Genomic DNA, 22,605 nt, shown 5'->3' with positions numbered 1-22,605 from the left:
AGTGAACTTTTAGAATGTTGTCAGGTGTTACAGTAGAATACTATATGGTTAGGTGCTAGGAAAATGCTACATAAAAAACAGTAGTAATAAATAATAGTCCCATTTAGAGTAATAGCTATTTGCCTCTAACTTTCATGTTCAAAGACGGCATGCTCAAAAACGAAATGGTCTCAATTTGACATGTAATAAGTATTTCATTGCCTTTAAATAATATGTTTGTTTAGGAGCCTTCAAGGAGTGTGCTACTAAAAATAAATGTATTCCAAAAGCTTGACTCTGCAAACAATGGTGAGGTTTACATAGTAATCTTTGTGTTTCACAGGATAATTGTACTTGCAGAAAAGAAAGATAAATAGCTTATAGACATTTGGGATTTCTTCATGTATTGCCCTTATCCCAGAGAGATCACCTCCACTTTAGAGAAAGCAGTCTAGTTTTAATGTATCTGTGCCACACCATCTGAATGATGGCATGGCACAGCTACCAGAGGATCTCTTTAGCATACATTCAGACAGACCCTCTTTAGTGCTGGAAAAGTATTGCCCCTTATGTTGCCTTGTGGATGTTTTAGAATGTTAAATTTATCTGTCTATCTATAATTGTGTTCATCTGTGAAGTAGAGTCTGCTAACTTCAGTTCCACCACCACCCCCATCACTGCTCATTTGGATAGTAAGTGTTACTGAGGGCACAATCTCATAATGATCTAGTCTGGTGGGAAAGTGGGAATCCTAAATCAAAGAGTCATAATATGCTCTTGATTTTGTGTTGTGAGAATCCAGAAATGTAGGGTTTGCAATCGCACCCAGTCCACATCGAACCCAGACTGGTGATCTAGGATTTTATCTGGGGTGGTTGCTCTGGAGTTGTTGTGGGCTGGGTGTGACTGCAAGCCCTAGATCTCTGGGTTCTTATGACACAAAATTGGGAGCATGTGTGCTACTTAGATTGAGGACTCCTGCTTTCCTGCCAGCCTGGATCAGTGTGAGGACATGCCCCGAATGTACTGTATTACATCTGTTCTATATAAGAAATGCAACATAGAAAGCTGCCTTTTACTGAATCAGTCTATTAGTCCATCTAGCTCAGTATTGTCTACACAGACTGGCAGCGGCTTCTCCAAGGTTGCAGGCAGGAGTCTTTTCCAGTCCTATCTTGGAGATGCCAGGGAGGGAACTTGGAACCTTCTGCATGGAAGCATGCAGATAGAGCAGCCCCATCCCCTAAGGGGACTATCTTACAGTGCTCACACATGTAGTCTCCCATTAAAATGCAAGCGAGGGTGGATGCTGCATAGAAAAGGGGACAGTGTCTGTCCATTTTTAGATTTAAAACCTTTCTAGGTTTTAAAAAGGAAACTGTTGTGGACAACTAATCAACAAATCCCATTTCAGAAACTGGTGCAGGACAGGCTTCTACAGAGTAAGTGTGTATATCATATAGCAGATGCTGTGACAGTGTGCAGGAGATGGGATGTTGTGCACTCAGGCAGTAGTTCTTGGAATTAGAAAAGATGCTACAGCTACAGGCATACTCAAGATTGCCCTTTGGTCTATGAAGCAAGAATACTCATTTTCATCTACTGTATGAAAAATTGGAGGGTATGTGGCAGGACGTTGATCTCTGAAAGCAATTGGTGGTGGAAGGAGCAGGCAATGACACTTTGACATGACAATAGATTGTCCTTATTTCATGGACAAGATTTTACCTTCTTAAGCTACCAGGAAGTTGGTGGGGGTAGGATTAATCAAATTTTGGTTTTAATGACTAGATTGAAGCAGATTTCCTGCAGAGCTCATAAGTCACACCCTGTTTGCTTCCATTTCCTTTTATGGATATGAAGAGTAGTAGGGGAAGATCTATCATTTTATATCTCTACAAAGAAGTATTTACTCACATTAAGCTATCTCTAGACAATGCCAGGTTCTAAATGGAATTGGATGTAATGACATTTTGCCTGACCTCCTGTCAGAAGTGCCACCTGATCCTAAATGCTAGGCTCAGTGTTACTTTAATTTGCACCCTGTTTTGCATTGTGGTTGATAGGCCAGTGTTCCGGTGTAGCCAAAGCCCCATAATCTGCACCATTGGCTCAGTAACACTTGGAGGTGGCTGATTCCCACATATCTGTCGCTGCTCAGTACCATATGCTTCCAGGCGGGCCGGGAGGGGGCTCCTTTATGGGAAGCAGATCCCTGTACTTTCCCTGTGACAGCTGGGGTGGCATGTGGGGTGTGGTAGGAGGTGTATGTGGGGAGCATTGGGAGGGATAATCCTTCCAAGCACTTCCCTCATGGGTCAATGTTTCCTATAATGGTCTTCTCTTTATTTCCAGTTTACTTGATCCTCCAAGCATATCTTCCTCTTTCACTCCTCAGCTAATACAGCCCTGCACAGCAACATCCCCAGGTCGTTTGTGCTTCCCAAGTCCTCTGGCTACAGGGCAGCTAACATGTTGTACACTATGCTGGCAGAGCCTTGATCAACAAAGGCTATTTGGGGACATCAGGAGAAGGCTGTGCCACACAGTACAGTTGACATTTATTTAGGAGGAAAGAAAATAATCCTCCTTCCCACCCCTTCAGGCGAATCATAGCAGCTCCACAAAGAATCTCATCCCCCACCCCCAAGACCCACATGCCATGTAAACCATAATATATGTCAAGCAACACAGCTGCTGGGCGGGCAGGGTGTGGGTGTTCATTAGAAGGGCCAGCTGTTCTTTCAGTGCAAAGTCCATTCCCTGCACAACTCTTTGGAGGCTTGTTTCTTTGATCCTCTGTGGTTCCAGCGTGCCAGCTTTCATTCTAATGCACGCCTTCACCATCCGCCCCCTTTCTTGCCCAGCTGACACCTGTAGGTTTCAAAAATTGTGCTGCCAATCGGGCAGATTGGATCTCTAAACAGTCTGGGGTGCACCTAGAATCAAGGAAGTGTAGCCAAAGGAAAGCATAAAGGAAGAGGTGGGAGACATCAGGCATACTCTGAGTTAGACTCAGACACCCCTTTTCTGTACATTTGCAAAATCTGTCTTTCCTGGATTATATTAATTACTCAGAGAAGCTTGGAGCTTGTTCAGAAGAGTCACACATATATGCAGAGGGGAAGGGTTTCTGCTGTGGCAGGTCCCTTCTAGGAGCAGCAGCTGGTCTTCTCTGGAATCTCCCTTGCCTGGGTCAGCATTGTGAAGTGCTTTAGTAATGGGCAAGAGAGGAACATTTGTTTTCCAGGGAGCTGCCAATGACAAATGTTAGGCCCTGGGCCAGTTTAATCACTGGAGTAAATACATTTTTAAAACTGAATTTTGGGGCAAAATATACAGTAATTAGGGTTCCTGTTTCCAGGCACAGAGAAAACCAGTTTTGAAGGTCCAGAGGTGTATATTTCAGGTAATTGCTCATGCCGACTCTTGTTTGCTTAGATCTTGATGCCACTTTCCCTCAATCACTTGGGGCAACTTACCACTTGAAAACATATCTCCAGATAAAATAAAGTACCATGGGCACAATCTATACTAATGCTGCCCTCATGTTAGAATTTGCTGCTCCCAGTGTGTGTCCCTGAGGGTCCCCCAACCCTCAGGGACACATTTTTGGGGAGCATTGGAGGCAGCAGGGATAAGGTGGTTTGGGGAAAGATCAGGGAGAGTGCAAAACATTCCAGCACAAGGTCAGTATTAGTCTGAATGCTGCTCAGCATTTCCAATGCTTTCCATTTTTTAAAGAATTGATAAATAAGATAGAATAAATAAATACATAAATAAGACTGTGCTGTACCGAGTTTGAGGGGCTCTATAAATAATAAATATTATTATTGCATTTGCCCCAGAAATCATCCAATATTAATCTTCTCTCCTAGTATCCCCCCCTTTCTCCAAGCACATCCAGTCCTTATCCCCTCACTTCAACACCAGTACAGGGGATAACTGATTTTCTAATTCATATTTTGGGTGCTGAATTGGAAGCTGAGGTAAGTGACAAGCTTTTGAGGCTCCTTTGTGCAATCAAGGGTTCTTTCTGTGATGGAATACATACTCCCGTTGCTTTTATTTCATGTGCATGCCACTGTGGTGAGCAGTGATCACAGTTCTAGCAACAGTTAAGTGGGCAGGGTGGGAAGAGCAAGAAGGCAGAAGTGCAGATACAGCAGGTGGACATCAACTTTGCATTATTCACCCTTGATCTAAACTCACCCTTGCTATTGAATACAATTCTACCTGCCACAGAGTGTTAGGGATATATCCTATGCATTATTTGATTTTTTTAAAATGTGGTGTCACCAGAGGCTGGTTACTGATTTCCCCCATGCCTCATCCACTCCCCAACAAGGGCCATCCATCTTGGTTGTAGCCCACACCACTAGAAAATTACATCCATATATGCCACCAGACTATGAGTCAATCAAGAGGCTGAGGATAGGGAAAGTAGCCCTTTTGATGGAGCCAAAGTGCAAGAAGTGGACCCGTGACCTTGAGTTGTCTATTCTGTATGGCAAAAAAAAAAGAGGGGGGGGGGTAGTTGGAACCCTGAGCAGGACAGAGAGTGAAGAGATGGTTAGGGGAGGATATCAGCCCACTGGTTTTAACACAGGACTTTTCTGAAGACCTGCCCCAACCACCCCCACCCCCACCCCCAGTGCTTGAAATGGTGTTGTGAATTGCTTCACCCCACTCCCATGTGGTGCAAAGAGTCTGCCAATTTTCCCCCAGCCCAAATTTTCCCCCAAACCAGTCTCCCTTCTCACCTGCATTATGCACAGGTTCCCCCCCCCAGCAAATGACCTTACCTGACAGCCAGTCTCCTCCCCAATCTCCCTTTACTTGGCCACTGTTCCTCCTCCTGCAACTTTGTTCCCTGCCCCTCTGCCTTTTGAAAAGGCTATTAAAAGTGGGACGAGCAAGAGGAGCAACAGGAGTAGCAGCCCTGCTGCCGCCACCAGCTGCCATAGGGGAGGAGCGGCTGGCTAATGGAAGGGTGAGGCAGCTGGTGGAGGCAAGGGTGGAGTGCCCCTTGCTGCCACCCTGCCAATCTGATACCTGAGGCAACTATCTCACCACACCTCATTAGCAGACTGTCCCTGGGTTTCCAGAAGGATTGGCACACCATGAGGAACAAGATGATTCTTTTCCCACTGAGGGAACCCTTACTGGTTTGAGAAAGGCGCAGCATCATAGGTCACTCCTGTATGGGCATCCCACCTAAGCCCCTACCAGAGACAGGTTTAAAAATGCAGCTGCAAAGAGTCAGTTGACTGAAGGATGACTTGCAAAACGACCTGCTTGTTGAATCACAGAAGCTTGCCTATCCATTACCCTTTGTGGAGGGCCCCATGGAGCCAGGTGGGCTACCACCAATCAGACATAGATAAACTGCTGCTTTGTTTTCTCTTTGAAATGACAAAGATACAGTAGTTCATAAGTAAGAACATAAGAACAGCCCTGCTGGATCAGGCCTAAGGCCCCTCTAGTCCAGCATCCTGTTTCACACAGTGGCCCACCAGATGTCGCTGGGAAGCCTACAGGCAAGAGCTGAAGGCATGCCCCATCTCCTGCTGTTACTCCCCTACTATGGATATTTCTATATATATACTACTGATATTTCTATACTGCTCTTCAGCCAAAGTTATCAAAGCAGTTTACATAGAAAAATAAATAATACATAAATAAGATGGATCCCTGTTTACAAAGGGCTCACATTCTAAAAAGAAACATAAGGCAAATACCAGCAACAGCCACTGGAGGGATGCTGTGCTTGGGTTGGATAGGGCCAGTTGCTCTCCCCCTGCTAAATATAAGAGAAACACCACTTCAAATTGTGTCTCTTTGCTCAATTAGTGGGGGTTAACACCCCTGCAACTGGTATTCAGAAGCATCCTGCCTCTGAGGCTGGAGGTGGCCTATAGCCCTCCGACTAGTAGCCATTGATAAACTTCTCTTCCATGAAGTTACCCAAACCCCTCTTAAAGCCATCCAGATTGTTGGCTGTCACCACATCTTGTGGCAGAGAATTCCACAAGTTGATTATGCGTTGTGTGAAAAAGTTCTTCCCTTTGTTGGTCCTAAATTTCTTGGCAATCAATTTCATGGGATGACCCCTGGTTCTAGTATTATGCAAGAGCGAGAGAGTAATTTCGCTTTATCAACTTTCTCCACACATTTCTCCACAATGATTTTATAGACCTCTATCATGTCTCCCCACAGCTGTCTTTTTTTCTAAACCAAAAAGCCCCAGGTGTTGTAACCTTGCCTCATAGGGAAAGTGCTCTAGGCCCGTTATCATATTGGTTGCCCACTTCTGCACTTTTTCCAGGTCTACAATGTCCTTCTTCAGATGTGGTGACCAGAATTGTACGCAGTACTCCCAAGTGTGGCTGCACCATAGTTTTGTATAAGGGCATTATAAAATTAGCAGTTTTATTTCCAATCCCCTTCCTAATGATCCCTAGCATGGAACTGGCCTTTTTTCACAGCTGTCACACATTGAGTCGGCACTTTCAACGAGCTGTCCACCACAACCCCAAGATCTCTCTCCTGGTCAGTCACCAACAGCTCAGATCCCATCAGTGTATATGTGAAGTTGCAGTTTTTCACCCCAGTGTGCATCACTTTACACTTGTCAACCTTAAACCGCATTTGCCATTCTGTTGCCCATTCACCCAGTTTGGAGAGATCCTTTTGCAGCTCCTCACAATCTGTTTTGGATTTCACTACCCAAAAGAGTTTGGTATCATCTGTAAATTTGGCCTCCTCACTGCTTACCTCAACTTCTAGATCATTTATGAATAAATTAAAAAGCTGTGGTCCGAGTACAGATCCCTGGGGGACCCCACTTCTCACTTCCCTCCATTTTGAAAACTCTCAATTTATACCTACCCTCTGTTTCCTGTCCTTCAACCAGTTAGCAATCCACACATGTACTTTTCCCCTTATCCCATGACTGCTAAGTTTTTTCAAGAGTCTTTGATGAAGAACTTTGTTGAAAGCTTTTTGGAAGTTCCAGGTATACTATGTCAACTGGATCACCTTGATCCACACACCTGTTGACATTCTCAAGGAACTCCAAAAGGCTAGTGAGGCAACATTTCCCTTTGCAGAAGCTATGCTGGTTCTCCCCCAGTAGTGCCTGTTCTTCTATGTGCTTTACAATTTTATCCTTGAGAATGCGTTCCATCGATTTGCCTGGAACACATGTTAAGTTAACTGGCCTGTAATTTCCTGGATCTTCCCTGGATCTCTTTTTCAAAATTGGTGTTATATTGGCTACTTTCTGCTCCTCCGGTATGAAGCCTGATTATAGGGATAAGTTATATATTTTTTGCAAGGAGGTCGGCAATTTCACTTTTGAACTCTTTAAGGACTCTTGGATGGATGCCGTCTGGCGATGGTAACTTTTTAATTTTTCCAGACAATTTAGAACATCATCTCTTGTCATTTCTATCTGACTCCGTTCTTTAGCCTCCATCCCCAAAAAGCCTGGTTCAGGAACAGGTATATGCTCATATCCTCTGCCATGAAGACAGATGCAAAGAACTCATTTAGCTTCTCTGCAACCTCCATATCCTCCTTAATCATCCCTTTCACTCCTTCATTGTCTAATGGTCCAACCGCCTCCTTGGCAGGTTTCCTGCTTGTGATGTATTTAAAGAAGTTTTTGTTATTCCCCTTAATGCTTTTAGCAAAATGTTCCTCAAACTCGCTTTTCGCCTCCCTTATTGTCACCTTGCATTTCTTCTGCCAAAGTTCGTGTTCCTTTCTGTTCTAATTATTTGTGCTTCCAATTTCTGCAGGCAGTCTTCTTCCCCTTATAGCTTCCTTGATGGTACCTATTAGCATGCTGGAATCCTCCCGGTCTTGGTGTTACCTTTCCTCCTTTTTGATATACATTCTAACTGGTCTTCTAGTATTGTGTTTTTAAGTAAACTCCATGCATTTCTGGAACGAAGTGACTCTCCTGATTTCCCCCCTCAGCTTTCTTTTCACCAAACTCCTCATTTTAGAGAAGTTTTCTCTTCTGAGATGCAAAGTCTCTGTGTTAGACTTCTTTGGTGATTCTCTCCCCACATGTATACTGAATTTGTTCACAATATGGTCACTGTTCCCTAAAGGGTCCATGACAATGACATTATGCACCAGGTTCTGGGTACCACTCAGGATTAAGTCCAAGGTCACGTTCTCTCTGGTTGATTCCATGACCAACTGTTCTAGGGCACAGTCGTTCAGTCTATCTAGAAATTTGACCTCTTTGTCGTTACCTGACTGTGAATTTCCCCAGTCTATGTATAGGTAATTGAAGTCACCCATTTTTACTGCCTTGCCTCTCCTTGATGCCTCCCTGATTTCCTTCTGCAAGTCCAAGTCACTGTCAGCATTTTGATTCGGAGGGCGATAGCATGTCCGCAGTAGCATATTTCCTTTCAGGCCTTGTATTGCCAACCACAGGGTTTCTGAGGAGGACTCCGGTCCTCTTAGGTTTTCTAACTTTTAGATTCTATCCCTTCTTTAACGTACAGTGCTACTCCACTTCCAAGGTCCCCTCCGTGTCCTTTCTATAGAGTTTATATCCAGGGATAACCGTGACCCACTTGTTCTCACTGTTCCACCATGTTTCTGCTGTGCCCACTGTATCTATTTCTTCATTAGTAACCAAGCTCACCCATCTTGTCTCAGAGGCTTCTGGTATTGGCATAGACGCACCTATATACTGAATCTCTTACCAGGTGTATGCTGTCTTTCTTTTGGCTTTTTGATTATTATGGTAGCAGTACTCTTTGCTCTCTGAGAATTATGGTAATGATCTAATGATATTAGGAGATCGGCTGCTTTTGAAACATTTGCCCAGTTTTTGACCTGACTTCATCCAGGTTTTGTACATGAGGCAAATTCACAAACTTCACATAGTAAGGTAAATAGAGTTGCCTTATATTGAGTAAAGAATGATCGAATACTATCTGGCCTCAGTTCTTCAGGGTCTCAGTCTCTGGTCTTTCCTTTTCCAGCCCTTCTAAGAGAGATCCTTTAACAGGAGATGCCAGGACTAAACCTAGTTCCTCTTATAAAATGTATGCTCTGCCAGTTAGCTCTGGCCCTCCCCTGAACCATCCAGGATTAAAGTATTGTAATGCATAGATGAGCCAGGGGAAAAGAATATGTAAACCTGAATTAATGGCATCTTTCTCATGAAATTTTAGAACAGATTTATATTGTAGCCTTTTGCAGTGATTTAACCCACTTGCTGTGTGTCAAATATTGTTTCTCAAATAAATCCCACAGCATGTTGTATTGGCATTCAAAGCAGGGGTTGTAGAATTTAGCACAATGGATTGTGGGTCTGCTTCTAAGGAAGAGTTCATTGATCTGCTAAGCACTCTCTATCTGTTGTAATTTATCATCTGTTTTATCCGAGCCAGAGGGCTCTTGCCACTTTTCTGAAGATGCTTAACCATTTATTCATTTGGTCCAATGATAAAGAACAGGGAGATACCAGCGCCTGGCCATTTCTGCTCAAGAGAGTAATCTTGAGACATTGAGACATGTATACACTGGTAGTTATATAAAGGGGGGAAATCAGTATTGTGTGTCTTATCTCTTTTAGGAGCGGAAACTATGTGCCCATCCCAGACTGGAGATCTACAAAGGTGACCAAATCTATTTTGTATGTCCCCTTGCCCGTCAAGGGGACTTCTACGTGCCTGAAATGAAAGAGCTGGAGAAGAAAAGCAGAGCAGCAGCAGAGACTGAAGATGCTCGGACAGATATCACAGGTACTTGTGATGCTCAAACTTATGCTGTTATGATATGTCCAAAGAAATCAGCTTTACTCGGTGCTGGTAACATAATGAGGCTGTTCTCACAGGCAGTCAAACCCAGGCTTAAGCAGCCAAGCCTGGGCTTGGCTGCCTATGAGAACCGCTGGGATCCACGCGGAATCCAGTGGTGCTGTGACAACAAACCCAGTGCTGCACTCCGGCTCTTAGCCAAAGTTAAGGGTGCAAACATGCCCTTAACCCTGGCTCCAGGATCGTGTGTCAGTGCAGACTGCTTGCAGCTCATGCTGACATAGAGACGAGACCTAGAGCACTCATCCCCTGGGGGAATCCGCCAGTGCAATGTGCTCAGTGTGCGGTGCACTATGGGATTCATGGAGGCAGAGACAATGAGTCCCAGCCTTTGTTTACCAGAGTAGCCTGGAGCAGTGCGGAGAGTCATCTGTGCTGCTCCCAGCAGCACTGGTTGTGTGGGTACATGGCTTGCGTGCTGCCCGGACTGCAAAAGGTCACCTGGGGGAAGGTAGGTTGAATTTACCATGTGCAGTTGTGTGAACAGCCCCAATGTGTCTTGAGAGAATAAAAAGCCCAATTTATAGAGGGTTGTATCCATACCAAATTAAAGCATTGGCCCATCTCACACAGCACCATCTGTCCTAACAAGAAGCAACTCTCTAGGATATTGGTGGAGATCTTTTCCATCTCTGTTACCAGAGATCCTTTTGACCACTGAAGAAGACTCAGAGGGCTTGATTATTCTGCAATTTATCATGCTTCAAACATACACGGTGTTGGTGTGTGAGGGCTTGTATCACCTTTGTGTCTTGACATCTCCTCTTTTAACTGTTGCCAAATTACAAGTGAATGCTGTGTTTTGACGGCAGTGAATTGCTGAAAGGCCAAGAGAATATTGGTAACTTTTGTGGTGCTCCTTCCTTCTTCATCATTTTGAGACTTGTTGGAGTGGACAGTGTATTTGGTATTTTAAAAAACAGCAAATAAATTAAACACAGACAATTTATAATTCTGGGTTAAAAACACTTTCATCAAAGGGATGAAATGGAGTATGTTTGCTAGGTAAATGAAAGCGGGCGGGGGGGGCAGAGAAACCTGCTTGATCAGCAGCAATGACATTGGCTTAATGTGGAGCCAATTTCTGCATACGTTAAGCATAAAAAGGAACATTTGCCCCTTTTTCAAAGCAGTGGAAGTTGATCTCTGGTGAAAAATAACTCCTGGCTGTAGGTTCTCTCTGTCTCCCCCCCCCCCCAACAGAAGCTATAGAAAAGTATTGATGAGGGAAATGCTCCACTGTTTTGAGTCTTTTGTCCCAAAGGGGTCTGACACCATAACACCATACTCTCTGTTACATGCCATTATTTCTGCTCCTTCCTCTTTTCCTTCCTCTTGGATGGGGGAGGGGGGCAGGCAAATTTTTTGCTGAGATTATTAAGACACTTTTCTCTCTCCTGTCTAACTCCATCTATGGTTCAGAACATTTATACTGAAACAGTCATTGAACCCTGCCAGGGCCTGATTAAGACATGTTGAGGTCCTAAGCTAAGTGAAGCTTGAGGCCCCATAGAATTAAAAAAATATTTTAACAAAATATTAATAAGAATAGATGTAATAAATTTTTACTTTTTTCATATATACTTGGCAAAAATGCAATGAAAAACTAATAATCTAAGAAAAACAGTCACCTTGCAATAAGCCTATTTGCTTGCTCACTCTAATCTATCTAACCTATCTATCTAACTTGTATACTGCCCCAAACTTATGTCCCTGGGTGGTTTACAAGAAGTTAAAACAGATAAATAAAAACTTTAAAACCATTTAAAAATCAGTTAAATTAAAAAGCTCGGGTGAAAAGATAAATCTTTAGGGACTTTTAAAGAAGTTGTCAGAGATGGTGAGGCTCTTCTCTCAAGAGGGAGTGCATTCCAGAGTCTTGGGGCAGCAACACAGAAGCCCGTCCCTACATGGCAACCTGATGAGCTGGTGGCAGCTGCTGACGGACCTCTACGGATGATCTCAATGGGCGATGGGGATCATGAGGAAGAAGACATTCTCTTAAATACCCAGGGCCTAAGCTATTTAGGGCTTTATAGGTGATAACCACTACCTTGTATGTTGCCTGGAAACTTATCAGTAGCCGGTGTAGTTCTTTTAATATAGGCATAATATGATCTCTTTGAGATGACGCGGAGACCAACCAGGCTGCTGTTTTGTGTACCAACTGCAATTTCCAGACCATGTACAAAGTCAAACCCACATAGAGATCATTGCAGTAGTCAAGTCTGGAGGTTACCAGCATTTGTACCACTGTTCTGAGGTCATTCATCTCAAGAAATGGACGCAGCTGGTGTATCAGCCGAAGCTGATAAAAAGTACCTCTGGCCATCACCTCAACCTAGGACACCAGGGAGAGGTGTGGATCCAGAAGCACCCCCAGACTGTGTACCTGTTCCTTCTGGGAAAGTGTAATTCCGTCCTGAATGGGCAGATCAAATTCGTCTCCTGAGCTCCGACCCCACACAATAACTACTTCCATCTTATCTGGATTCAGTCTCAGTTTGTTATCTCTTATCCATCCCATTACCACCTCCAGGCAGACACTTAGGGAAGTTGTGTCTTCTCCTGATGATTTTGACGTGGAGAAATAGATTTGGGTGTCATCAGCATACTGATAACACCCTGCACTAAATCTGATGATCTCTCCCAGTGGTTTCATGTAGATGTTAAAAAGCATTGGAGACAGTATGGAGCTGAGGGATGCCATGCAAAAGTTCACATATTGAAGAGCAACAGTCTCCAAGTGAACCCATCTGGAACCTGCCTGAAAGGTAGGAGCGGAACCACTGCAAAGCAATGCCTCCCACCCCAACCCTCTCAGACACACCAGAATAAAATATGGTTGATAGTATTGAACGCTGCAGAGAGATCCAAAAGGACCAACAGAGTCACACTCCATCTGTCAATTCCTAATTGGTGATCATCCATCAGGCCGATTAAGGCAGTCTCCACCCCATAACCTGCCTGGAAGCCAGTCTAAAGTGGATCTAGATAATCAGTTTCCTCCAAGTCTTCCTGGAGCTGGGAGGCCACCACCCTCTCAATCACCTTGCCCAACCACAGAAGTTTGGAAACAGGCCTATAGTTGCTTAACTCTGTAGAATCCAACATAGGCTTCTTCAGAAGAGCTCTAATAATTGCCTCCTTAAGACAAGCAGGCATCCTGCCCTCTCTCAAACAAGCATTTATAATCTCTACCAGGCCTTCTACAACAACCTCCCTGCCACTTAATATAGGCCATGTCGGACAAGGGTCAAGAGAACAAATGGTAGGACATACTGTTCCGAGCAGTTGTCCACCTCCTCAGGAGTCACAAACTGGAACTGATTCAGCCTAACCGCATAAGAGGAGTTGCTGGATACTTCCGCATCAGACACTGCAATAATTGTGGGATCCAAGTCTGTTGGCCTGAATACGAGAATTTGTCCACAAAAAATCATTAAAAGCGTCATAGCGGATAATTGATGGTTCCAAATTATGATTCAGGGAACGAGGGGCATGTACTAATCCTCTCACAACCCTGCACAGCTCTGCTGGACATGAGCTTGCAGATGAAGTATGGGCAGAAAAGAATCACTTCTTTGCTGCACTTATTGCCAGAGCATAGATCTTCAGATGTGCTCTATGACTTAATCTCTTGGATGCAAGTCGAGTCTTTCTCCACTTGTGCTCCAGTCTACTTTGCTGCTTCAGCTCCTATAGATCTTCCATATACCACGGGGCCAATTTCAAAGTGGGTTGGAGAGGACACTTAGGAGCAATTGTGTCTACCACACTGGCAGAGCCAATGCTAAATACTTGCAAGGTTTCTTAGAATCCTATTGGATCCAGTAATCTTAGTTGGACAATCCTAATAGGCCCCTCATCCCTATGGATGTGGGACATGATTGTGAGTCCAACCTTAACCAGAATGTGGTCCATCCATGACAGTGGTGAAATCACAGGAGTCCCCACACACGGAACACGACCAACAGAGTAATAGACCAGATCAAGTGTGTGACCTGCATCGTTTGTTTGTCCTGGGACCACTTGGGATAGGCCTGTAGTTGTCATTGCCACTATGAACGCCTGAGCTGCACTCGACAAAAAGGTCCCAAAGTGAACATTGAAGTTCCCCCACCACCATCACAACCACAAGCCTGGGGGACTCCAATGCCAACCCCGCAACTAAGTCCATGCGCTCAGTTAGGGACTCTGTTGGGCAGTGGAGTGATCGGTACACCAACAAAGGTCCCAGTCTATCCCTGGTTCCCAGACTTGAGTACACACACTTGATATGAGCAGACAGCCTAATGGGGAGAGGGAGATGTTATCCTTATAGACAGGGAGAGGGAGATATTATCCTTATAGACCACAGCCACTCCACACACACACACACCCCATATCCCCTTACCTGCTCCTCAACAGAGTACCCTGGAGGGAGAAGCTGGGACCAGACTGGGCCACCAGCCTCCCCCAACCAAGTCTCTGTGATACATACAAGGCCAGCCCCATCATCCATAATCAGATCATGGATGGTTTCTGATTGCTCTGGACTGACCTGGCATTACAAAGGAGCAAGATGAGACTCTGTGGGTAGTTGGCACTGCTCCCCAAGGTCAACGAGTTGGCAGGGCAGCCAGAAGGGGAAACAGCTATTAAAATCCTGATTTCCCTTCCCCTGTAACAGCCTGCTGACCTGCCAATGTTATATCTTCCATTCCCCCCCCCTCCCCACGGATAGCTGCCCCACAGTCGATGGACACTCCCCCTATCTCCCTATCTCCAGACAAATCTAGACACATAGTAAATTAATTTCACCCAAGACTCCACAATAGAGTCTCTCTCAACAGCAGCTTCAGGTACAATCATACAATAGCATGTTCTGCCCCAACCCTCCAACACCAAAGGCCAGCCCCCTTTGGTGGCCAGCTTTGGGGGCTGCCTGAAACCAGCTGTGCAGTTGTTAGCACTCCTTCCTTCCTTATAAGCCACCCAGGAACCCAGAGTTTCTCTTCTCACAATAGACTCCAAGCTGAGGCTGATGTAATTAATGTTCGCAGGTGGAAATAATCGGGCAATCGAGAAAGGAAGGCCACAATGCTAATGAAGTAATAGTTGAGCAGAGCTGGTCATCTGGCAATTGGTGAGGAAGGCTGCAATAAATCTCCTGGCCAGAGACAAGCTGACAAAGTCCAAGCCTTGTACCTTCTCCTCCAGTCCACTCCATTAGAAATACCTTTAACTGCATCCCAGAATGCTCCCTGCCCCCAAGTCTAAATAGTTCTTCTGCAGCAAAGTCATTGGGTGGCGGGGAGAAGGGACCCCAGCCCCACTTCTTCCCCCAGGGCCCACTTCAACCTTGCTATGTCCCCAAGAGACAGATTGTCAATGTTGTGCTTACCAAAATGTATTTATGGTAATTGCTTTGTTTTATACATACTTTATTTACAGTTCTAGTCACCACCTCTTCACGACTCTTCTCTGTTGTTTTAACCAAGCACCCCTACAGCCTTTGTCCCACCTCCTTCTGTATACTAGGATGTTTCCCTCCTAAATGTAACATTACCTCTTAAAACAACACTAGCTCAAAATCATCAGTAATAAAGCACACACTCTCAATGATATTTTCCCCCTTTCTCCTTTATTTTTTCAACCCAGTTAGGTCAAACTTGAAATTTAGTCAGTTTCTTTATTCAGAGGTCTCTCATAATGTGAGGGCCTAAGCTGTAGTACTGAACTCTGCACCTCATGACCCCTCCAGACATGCAGTACATCTTACAAAGAAGATAATTGCATTAATGCCTCTAGCATGTTGGAGAAGCCAAATTTTTAGCTGTTCTTATATAACTCTTTTGAGATCTTGTTTATGTGTCTTATTTGGTATTTTGAATAGCTCCAAATAGTGTCTTGATCGTGATAGTTATCCTTCAGCAGCAGTTAAAAGAGATGTGTGTGTATATATAAAGGAAGTGATTGTAATCTCTGTAGGAGGAGCACGAAATCAATGTTATCTAAGCTCTCCTGATATTTCTGCAGTAGTATCAGAGACTGCTGGTATCTGCCCACATACTCACATCTTGTGGAACAAAAATATACGTAGCTTACAACTACTATTTATAAATATTATGTGTTACCTATGGCATAGAAATTTGCTCTTATCTAAAACATCATGAAGTTCTATTTTATTTCTCTTAGGCACCATCAACACCCTACACATGTAACTTATATAATTGCATATTTTCCCCTTGTTTAGTCCCACCTCCATTTCCTACTCCTTTCTCTGTTGTCTCCCTTTTGACTATGTCTGTACTGTAAACCCCTTGAGACCAATGTGTGTTTCTTTAGCTCAGTGTTCATGTAGTACATCATAAGAACAGCCCTGCTGGATCAGGCCCAAGGATCTTGTCCAGCATTCTGTTTCACACAGTGACCCACCAGATGCCACTGGGAGCCTACAGGCAGGAGTTGAGGGAATGCCTTCTATCTTGTTGTTACTCCCCTGCAACTGGTATTCAGAGGCATCCTGCCTCTGAGGCTGGAGGTAGCCTAGAGCCCTCTGACTAGTAGCCGTTGATAGACCTCTCCTCCATGAAGTTATCCAAATCCACTTACAGCCATCCAGGTAGTTGGCTGTCACCACATCTTGTGCCACAAGCTGATTATGCGTTGTGTGAAAAAGTACTTGTGTTTGTTGGTCCTAAATTTTGTGGCAATCAATTTCATGGGATGACCCTTGGTTCTAGTGTTATGTGAGAGGGAGAAAAATTTCTTTCTATGAACTTTCTCCACACCATGCATGATTTTATATACCTCTCTCATGTCTCCCCACAGTCATCTTTTATCTAAACTAAAAAGCCCCAGCTGTTGTAGTCTTGCCCCATAACTGTAGTGAATTGTACAGTGTCTGTAGAGCCAGACCCTAAAGAGATTCCAGAGAGGTTGCTACTAAGAAGAAGGAAGATGAACATGTTGTGTGGACTATGCATGTGTGGACTAAGCATGTTGCATTTACTGAGATGTTAAGCTTATACCTTTTTGTTCTCAGTGGTGTTGCTGCTGTACATTTAGGTACTGAACATTAGTTGTGCTGCCAAATGGTGTTTATGTACACGAGTACTGACTTATATAAAGAGCAGAAAGTTAATGCTGCAGTCAGGTATACCTGAGAAAGGAAAACCTATCTTAAAAAAACCTCTTCTGCCTTGTAATAGTTTTTCGCACTGTAAAGACCTTGGAGCAATTTCTTTTTTTAGCAAATTCTCTTGCACATGCAGCTGCTGTTAAGGCCAAGTTAGTGACCATTCATATCTAATTTAGAGCTATTGACTCCTCACCTAACAGTTCTTTTCCTCTGAGACCTTAAAATGGGAAGCTGGAATAAGAAAGAACAAAAAATCTGTGGAAAACACTTCTTAGTTTAGTTGATATACTGGTGATGCAATACGCATAATGGATCTACACCAAATTCTTCTCTCCAGACCTTTTTATTGCATAGACTAAAAGAAAATTAAAAACTACAGATAAAGAATAGCCTATATACTTTAAAATCCACACTCTTGTATCCCAGATACTCTCCCTAAATTTAATCAGGCACCTGTCTAGCACGTGAAAAGGCGGTGGGGTAAGGTGGAAATTGATGACTCACAGCTTTGCCTGCTTAACACTAACTCTCTGACAGAAAAACAGAGGGGGGGAAGGGGGAGGATATAAACTAAATTGCTGCTTACCCTTTAATAGCCTATATACTTTAAGATTTCTTTCAATTCTTCCTTACCATTGATCCCCAGCTGTAACTTGTCTAAATACAATGCTTCCCTTATTTTTCTTTTGCATACACGGTTCAGACTCCAAGATGCTTACTTTAAGAGGCATTGGTTTTTCCATTGTTTATTTTTCATATGAACTGACCATGGTCTTTCTCTATTTATATTTTGGCATCTACTAGGTGTTCTTTAAATCTAGTAACTAAATGTCTGCCTGTTTCCCCTATATAATTTTCACCACATTCTGTACAGGTAATTTTGTAAATAACTTCTTTTTGCTTGCAGATCCCTTCCCCATTTTCACAGACTGAGCAGGTTTTAATTTCGCATTTTTAATCATATAGTCTAGAACTTACTAACTTCTGTTTCAAAGTCTTCTTAGTTTAATTAAAGTAACATTAGAGACAACTGAACCAATGAAAAAGCATTAAAATTAATGCATTGTGTTATTGCTACAAGTGTCAACAAAAGAATTTTTTTTTGCATAATTCTGCTTTAAATGCTATTTTGATTTAAGGACCATAAGTTCAAATTGCCAAGTAGCTTCCTTTAATCAGAGAGCATTATCCTGTAGTATGATATGCCAGACCTTTATATGAGGAGGATTTGCATGGTCTTAAGTAGAATGAAAAGAATTCTAGAGCATTCCCTATTAGAGCCGTGATAAATAAGAACAAACATGTCTGACTATCACCTCCACAACTATTCTGCTTGCTGATTGAACCAAACTTTCACCCATGGGTATAGCGCCCATTGGACAAACAGACAAATGTTGCTGGGCCTAGAGGGTCAGGGGGACCTCAGGGTTCCCCCAAGCAGGTCACCTCTGCCCCCACTCCTGGCCGAGTGGCAGCAGCCACTGTGGCCGGCCGGCTTCTCCATGGGCCTCTCTGGCTGAACTGTTCAGCCGCCTGGGGGCGGGCGGGTGAGCCAGGTGGCGGGGGGCGCTGTGGCTGGCCGGCCTGCCTCTCCGTAGTTAAGATATGGACGTTGCATGCCTGTGACATCACGGGCATGCAACTGTATATCCAGACTGTGCAGGCGCGCAGTTCGGGTGAGAGGCCAGCCGGCCTACCACAGCACCTGCTGCTGCTGCTGCTTGGCTCACCCTACCCCCAAGGAGGCGGCAAATAGAGGCGGCAGGGCAGGGGTGGTAGTAGAGAGAGTCTGATATCAGACTCAGGGGGCATGGCTTAGAGGGCTGGGGGCGCGCGTGCTTTGTGTGCAATGGAGAGGCCCCCTAATAAGATTTTGTCCCCTTGCCCCCGGGGGTCTCACTACAGCCCTGCTTGCAGCAGTGTCTTAATTTCTTGCTTTTGTCAAAAGGGTTGACCTTACTTTCCCTTGCTTTCTAAGCAGAGAAAAGGGAAGCCCGCCTGGTATCTATGGCATAAAAGTTCATTTCTGCACACTGATACTTTCTTCTCAGTCTCAGAGAGCTGTTGATAAGGAATATTTAGACCCCACAATAAACCTTTTGCAATGCAAGTTTCCATCAGACCTTAATTTAAGCCAAGATATAGAACCTGTTTTCAGTGCTAAGACTTAGCCTATAGAAATGTAAATCAGTCATTTGACTTATTTATTGTATCTTACCATTCCCTTTAGAAAGCGAAGAGTGGCTTATGTAGACTCCCAGTAGTCTTACATCGAGGCACTGATCAGGTCCCCGATGCAATTTAAACAGTTCTCCCTAGACCATTCATAAATGTAAAAAGAGTGCAATTTGACATGTCAGTATGGCTTTCTCTCACTGCTGATTAACCACTATTTGTTTCCGGTCACATGGAATTAATAGGAAAAGGTTTCCATTTCAGAGTGTGACTACACGATAGCTTGAACCCTAACACTTCTCATTTTAGAAATTTAGCACTGGTATCCACATCTGTCAGACTGGCATGCTTTCAGCATTATGAATACCAATAAAACCAATAAATATAATATTTATTCCCCCGTTCCGTCTTTGTTTTACCCATTGCTATATATTAAAGCTTCATGAATCTTTGTGGAGAACTACTTTATTTCTTATCACAACCACATTGAAACTAGGAGTTGCTTGTTAATCAAATAGGAAGCTTCCACCCACCCTGCCACACAATCTTAAAAAAAATTAGAGTATGTTTGTGTGTGGTTCAAGAAAAATTCCCTTTTGAGCAATAACCTTTTAAAAAGCACAGGCTAAAGAATTCAGCTTCTTAGTGTTCCAGAGACTCCCAGTACCAATATATACATTTTGGATTTATTTTTATTCCTTTTGTTTCTGACTGGCTGCGTTGTTGGGAGGGGAGTAACGAAATGACTATAATCTGGATTGGTTGCTTTTAATTACATAGATTACAAACTCAGATGTATCCAAATATGGGCTGGGAGTAACACTAAGCTGAAGGAGCCAGGGGTGTTTTATGACAACCACACTACCCTGCAAAACAAGCCTCCCTTTCAGCAGTATTTGTACCCATTTGCAAAAAGGTGTAGAACTGCTCACAAGGGGCCAGGAAGTTTCTCCACCCAGCTTTTAGCTCGTATCTCCTCCAGAATGGAGGGAGTATGTTCACATATCAACCAGATTTACCCTGAAGTCCCTGTGAACTATTAGGGAACACTTCACACACAATTCAGGTTTTTCACTGAGCATTAAAAGTGCGGCCCAATTTATATCTGGGGCAAAAAACCCCACTTTTGGCATCAGTTTTTTGGGGGGCAGCTTTGAACTCGCATTAAAGCCTTGTTGTAAACCTGCAGTAAAGCCTGCTATCTGGGGAAGCTCCTAGTGTACATGTTGGGTGAGAGAGGAAACACATCCTCTGAGCTCGTGCTTAATTCTCTCTTGCCTCCAGTTGTACATTCAGATGCTCAACCCACTGAAAGTAATGCAGTGCATAGTAACAATATCTGTATCCAAATGCAAATTTGAATGCAAGTATCGTTATCAGCACAGAACCCCTTTTAATGGGATGAGCATTTGAATGTTCATCCCAGTGTGAGAGCACCAGCCTGGTTGCTGCAGTAACAGTGATGTCTTCCCTCCTGCTCTCACCCTGTACCAGCAGATCAGGGGGAAATGACTGCAAACAAGCACAAAAGCTGTAGAAAATTGAGTGGCTTCACAAGCCATTTTTGTGAATGGTAACTCGCTGACATCCATACACCTGCTTTAAGAATGCCCATGGCTTTAGGCTTGCCTGGTGAAATTTTTGACTTTTTAAATGGAATAGCAGTCCCTTTGCTTTTGAGAATCCCCTCAATTACAGAAATAATGCTATGTGAACTGCTGTTCACAAAAGACAAAACCAATGGCCCCACGGTCAAGAGGAATTAACTATACAGTTCTTTAGGTCTATAGTCTTTCATTTATGATAAATAAATAAGAGACAGCCATGACTAATACTATCAAATGCAAATGACAGATTTACAAATTAAGAAAACATCCGATCAGTGAGAAGAGCTCCGGGGCAGTCTGCAAGGAGAGTGGGTTACACTTACCCTCCCTACAGAGGATCGTCCTTGCTTCCCTGGGAGCATATTTGCTCTTGTGTCAGCCGCAGCAGCTTGCACATTCGGTGGGGGGGGGGTGTTTCCCAATTATTCACCGCACACTCACTCAGTGCATTATTGGCGCTTCAGTGGGTGAGGCGATGCGCGGTGGTGCATCCCGGCACCCCAACCTTCGGAGCTTCAGGGAGCAGCCACCGGTTGTCTGGGCAGGCGATCCGCCCACCCAGGGAAGCAAGGACGATCGTCTGTGGGGAGGGTAAGTGTAACCCACTCTCCCCGCAGACTGCCCTGGAGCTTTTCTCACTGATCGGATGTTTTTTTAATTTGTGAATCTGTCATTTGCATTTGATAGTATTAGTCATGGCTGTCTCTTATTTATTTATCATAAATGAAAGACTATAGACCTAAAGAACTGTATAGAACTGTATAGTTAAACCTCGTTTAATAGGGTGACTAAATAGGTGGGCTTGCTGCCTTGTAGCCGCTGGGATAGGCCTGATCCCAGCGGTTCACATGTACATGCAAAACCAGGCTGGGCTCCTTTAGCCCAGTTTTGCACGTGCGCGTGAATAGCCTCTTTGTTTGCTACCTCCTGTATATGACTGACTTGTGAGGTCTGGGTGCCTATTCTATTCTCCCGTCGCTTGCCTCGAAGAAGGCAGTGCCAAGGCTTCCCTTATCTGCATAGTCTTCAATACAGGATTGAAATTAGTGGGTCATCTTCTTGGGGAATATAAAGGGATATATTACTGTCTTGTTGCCATGGTGGTGATCATCAGCCATGTATTGGTCCTGATTGTTTACAAAGTTACCAACAAGCCAAGATGTATTAAGCACTGGGAAGTGGGCAAGTGTCAGTTCAGCAGATACCCTGAAGTATATCTTGATTTCTTGAATTAGCTGTTCAGAAAATGACCACACAAGGCATCACTCCTCACTCCTCCACATCACTCCTCACCAAACTGACTCCTGAAACATTCTGAGAATATCTTGCAATCTTCTGGGCACCTCTCCAAAACATGGCAGAAAATGGGGTATGTGGGTTCTTTGCAGCTTACAGGATACCGACCTATTTTCCCCACATTTTTTCCTGTGTTGTCTTTTCATTTAACCATGACAACACAGCCCTGTTCAGTAGTGGAAATGTGGGTAATAACAATCTAGAAGTAATGTTATGAGAGAGAGTGCTCTTTCCAACCTCCTCCTCCTCCTGTGCAGTTAAAAACAAAACCGTGGAAAGGGACTTTATTAGAATGTGTTTGTTACCCCTAGTTTGATTCAAAAGCCAACCTCCTCCTTAATAATATGTTGCCCTAGTGTAGCACCTTTCTTTGGAGGTTCCCAGAGCTCTTTACAAACAGCTATATTAAAAATTCCCAGGTCTGTCTGAATTAATGATTTCGTTTTATGAATTTCTTCGCAGAAGCCTTTGCCATTTCCCCTGCTGGCTTCTGATGCAGCTGATGTCATTCAAAAGCTAGAGACCTGTAGATGTGCCAATAAATAGTTTGCATTTTTGAAGTTGAGCA

The 22,605-nt window shown here is 43.9% G+C and overlaps 1 protein-coding gene across 3 annotated transcripts in view; it reads left to right on the top strand.

Moving 5' to 3' along the window:
• Window positions 1-22,605, top strand: part of TEX264 (testis expressed 264, ER-phagy receptor) — a 251,875-nt gene that overhangs the window by 181,176 nt on the left and 48,094 nt on the right. For all 3 annotated transcript variants that reach the window (XM_053296702.1, XM_053296703.1, XM_053296701.1), the window contains exon 5: window positions 9,590-9,758. In XM_053296702.1, the coding sequence (XP_053152677.1) occupies window positions 9,590-9,758 (169 nt within the window). The remainder of the gene's footprint in view (window positions 1-9,589; window positions 9,759-22,605) is intronic.

This window comes from Hemicordylus capensis, chromosome 2 (assembly GCF_027244095.1).
Source record: "Hemicordylus capensis ecotype Gifberg chromosome 2, rHemCap1.1.pri, whole genome shotgun sequence".
In the NCBI taxonomy this organism is placed as follows: Eukaryota; Metazoa; Chordata; class Lepidosauria; order Squamata; family Cordylidae; genus Hemicordylus; species Hemicordylus capensis.
The sequence above is the reverse complement of the archived record's forward strand: the minus strand, read 5'-3'. Positions and strand labels throughout refer to the sequence as shown.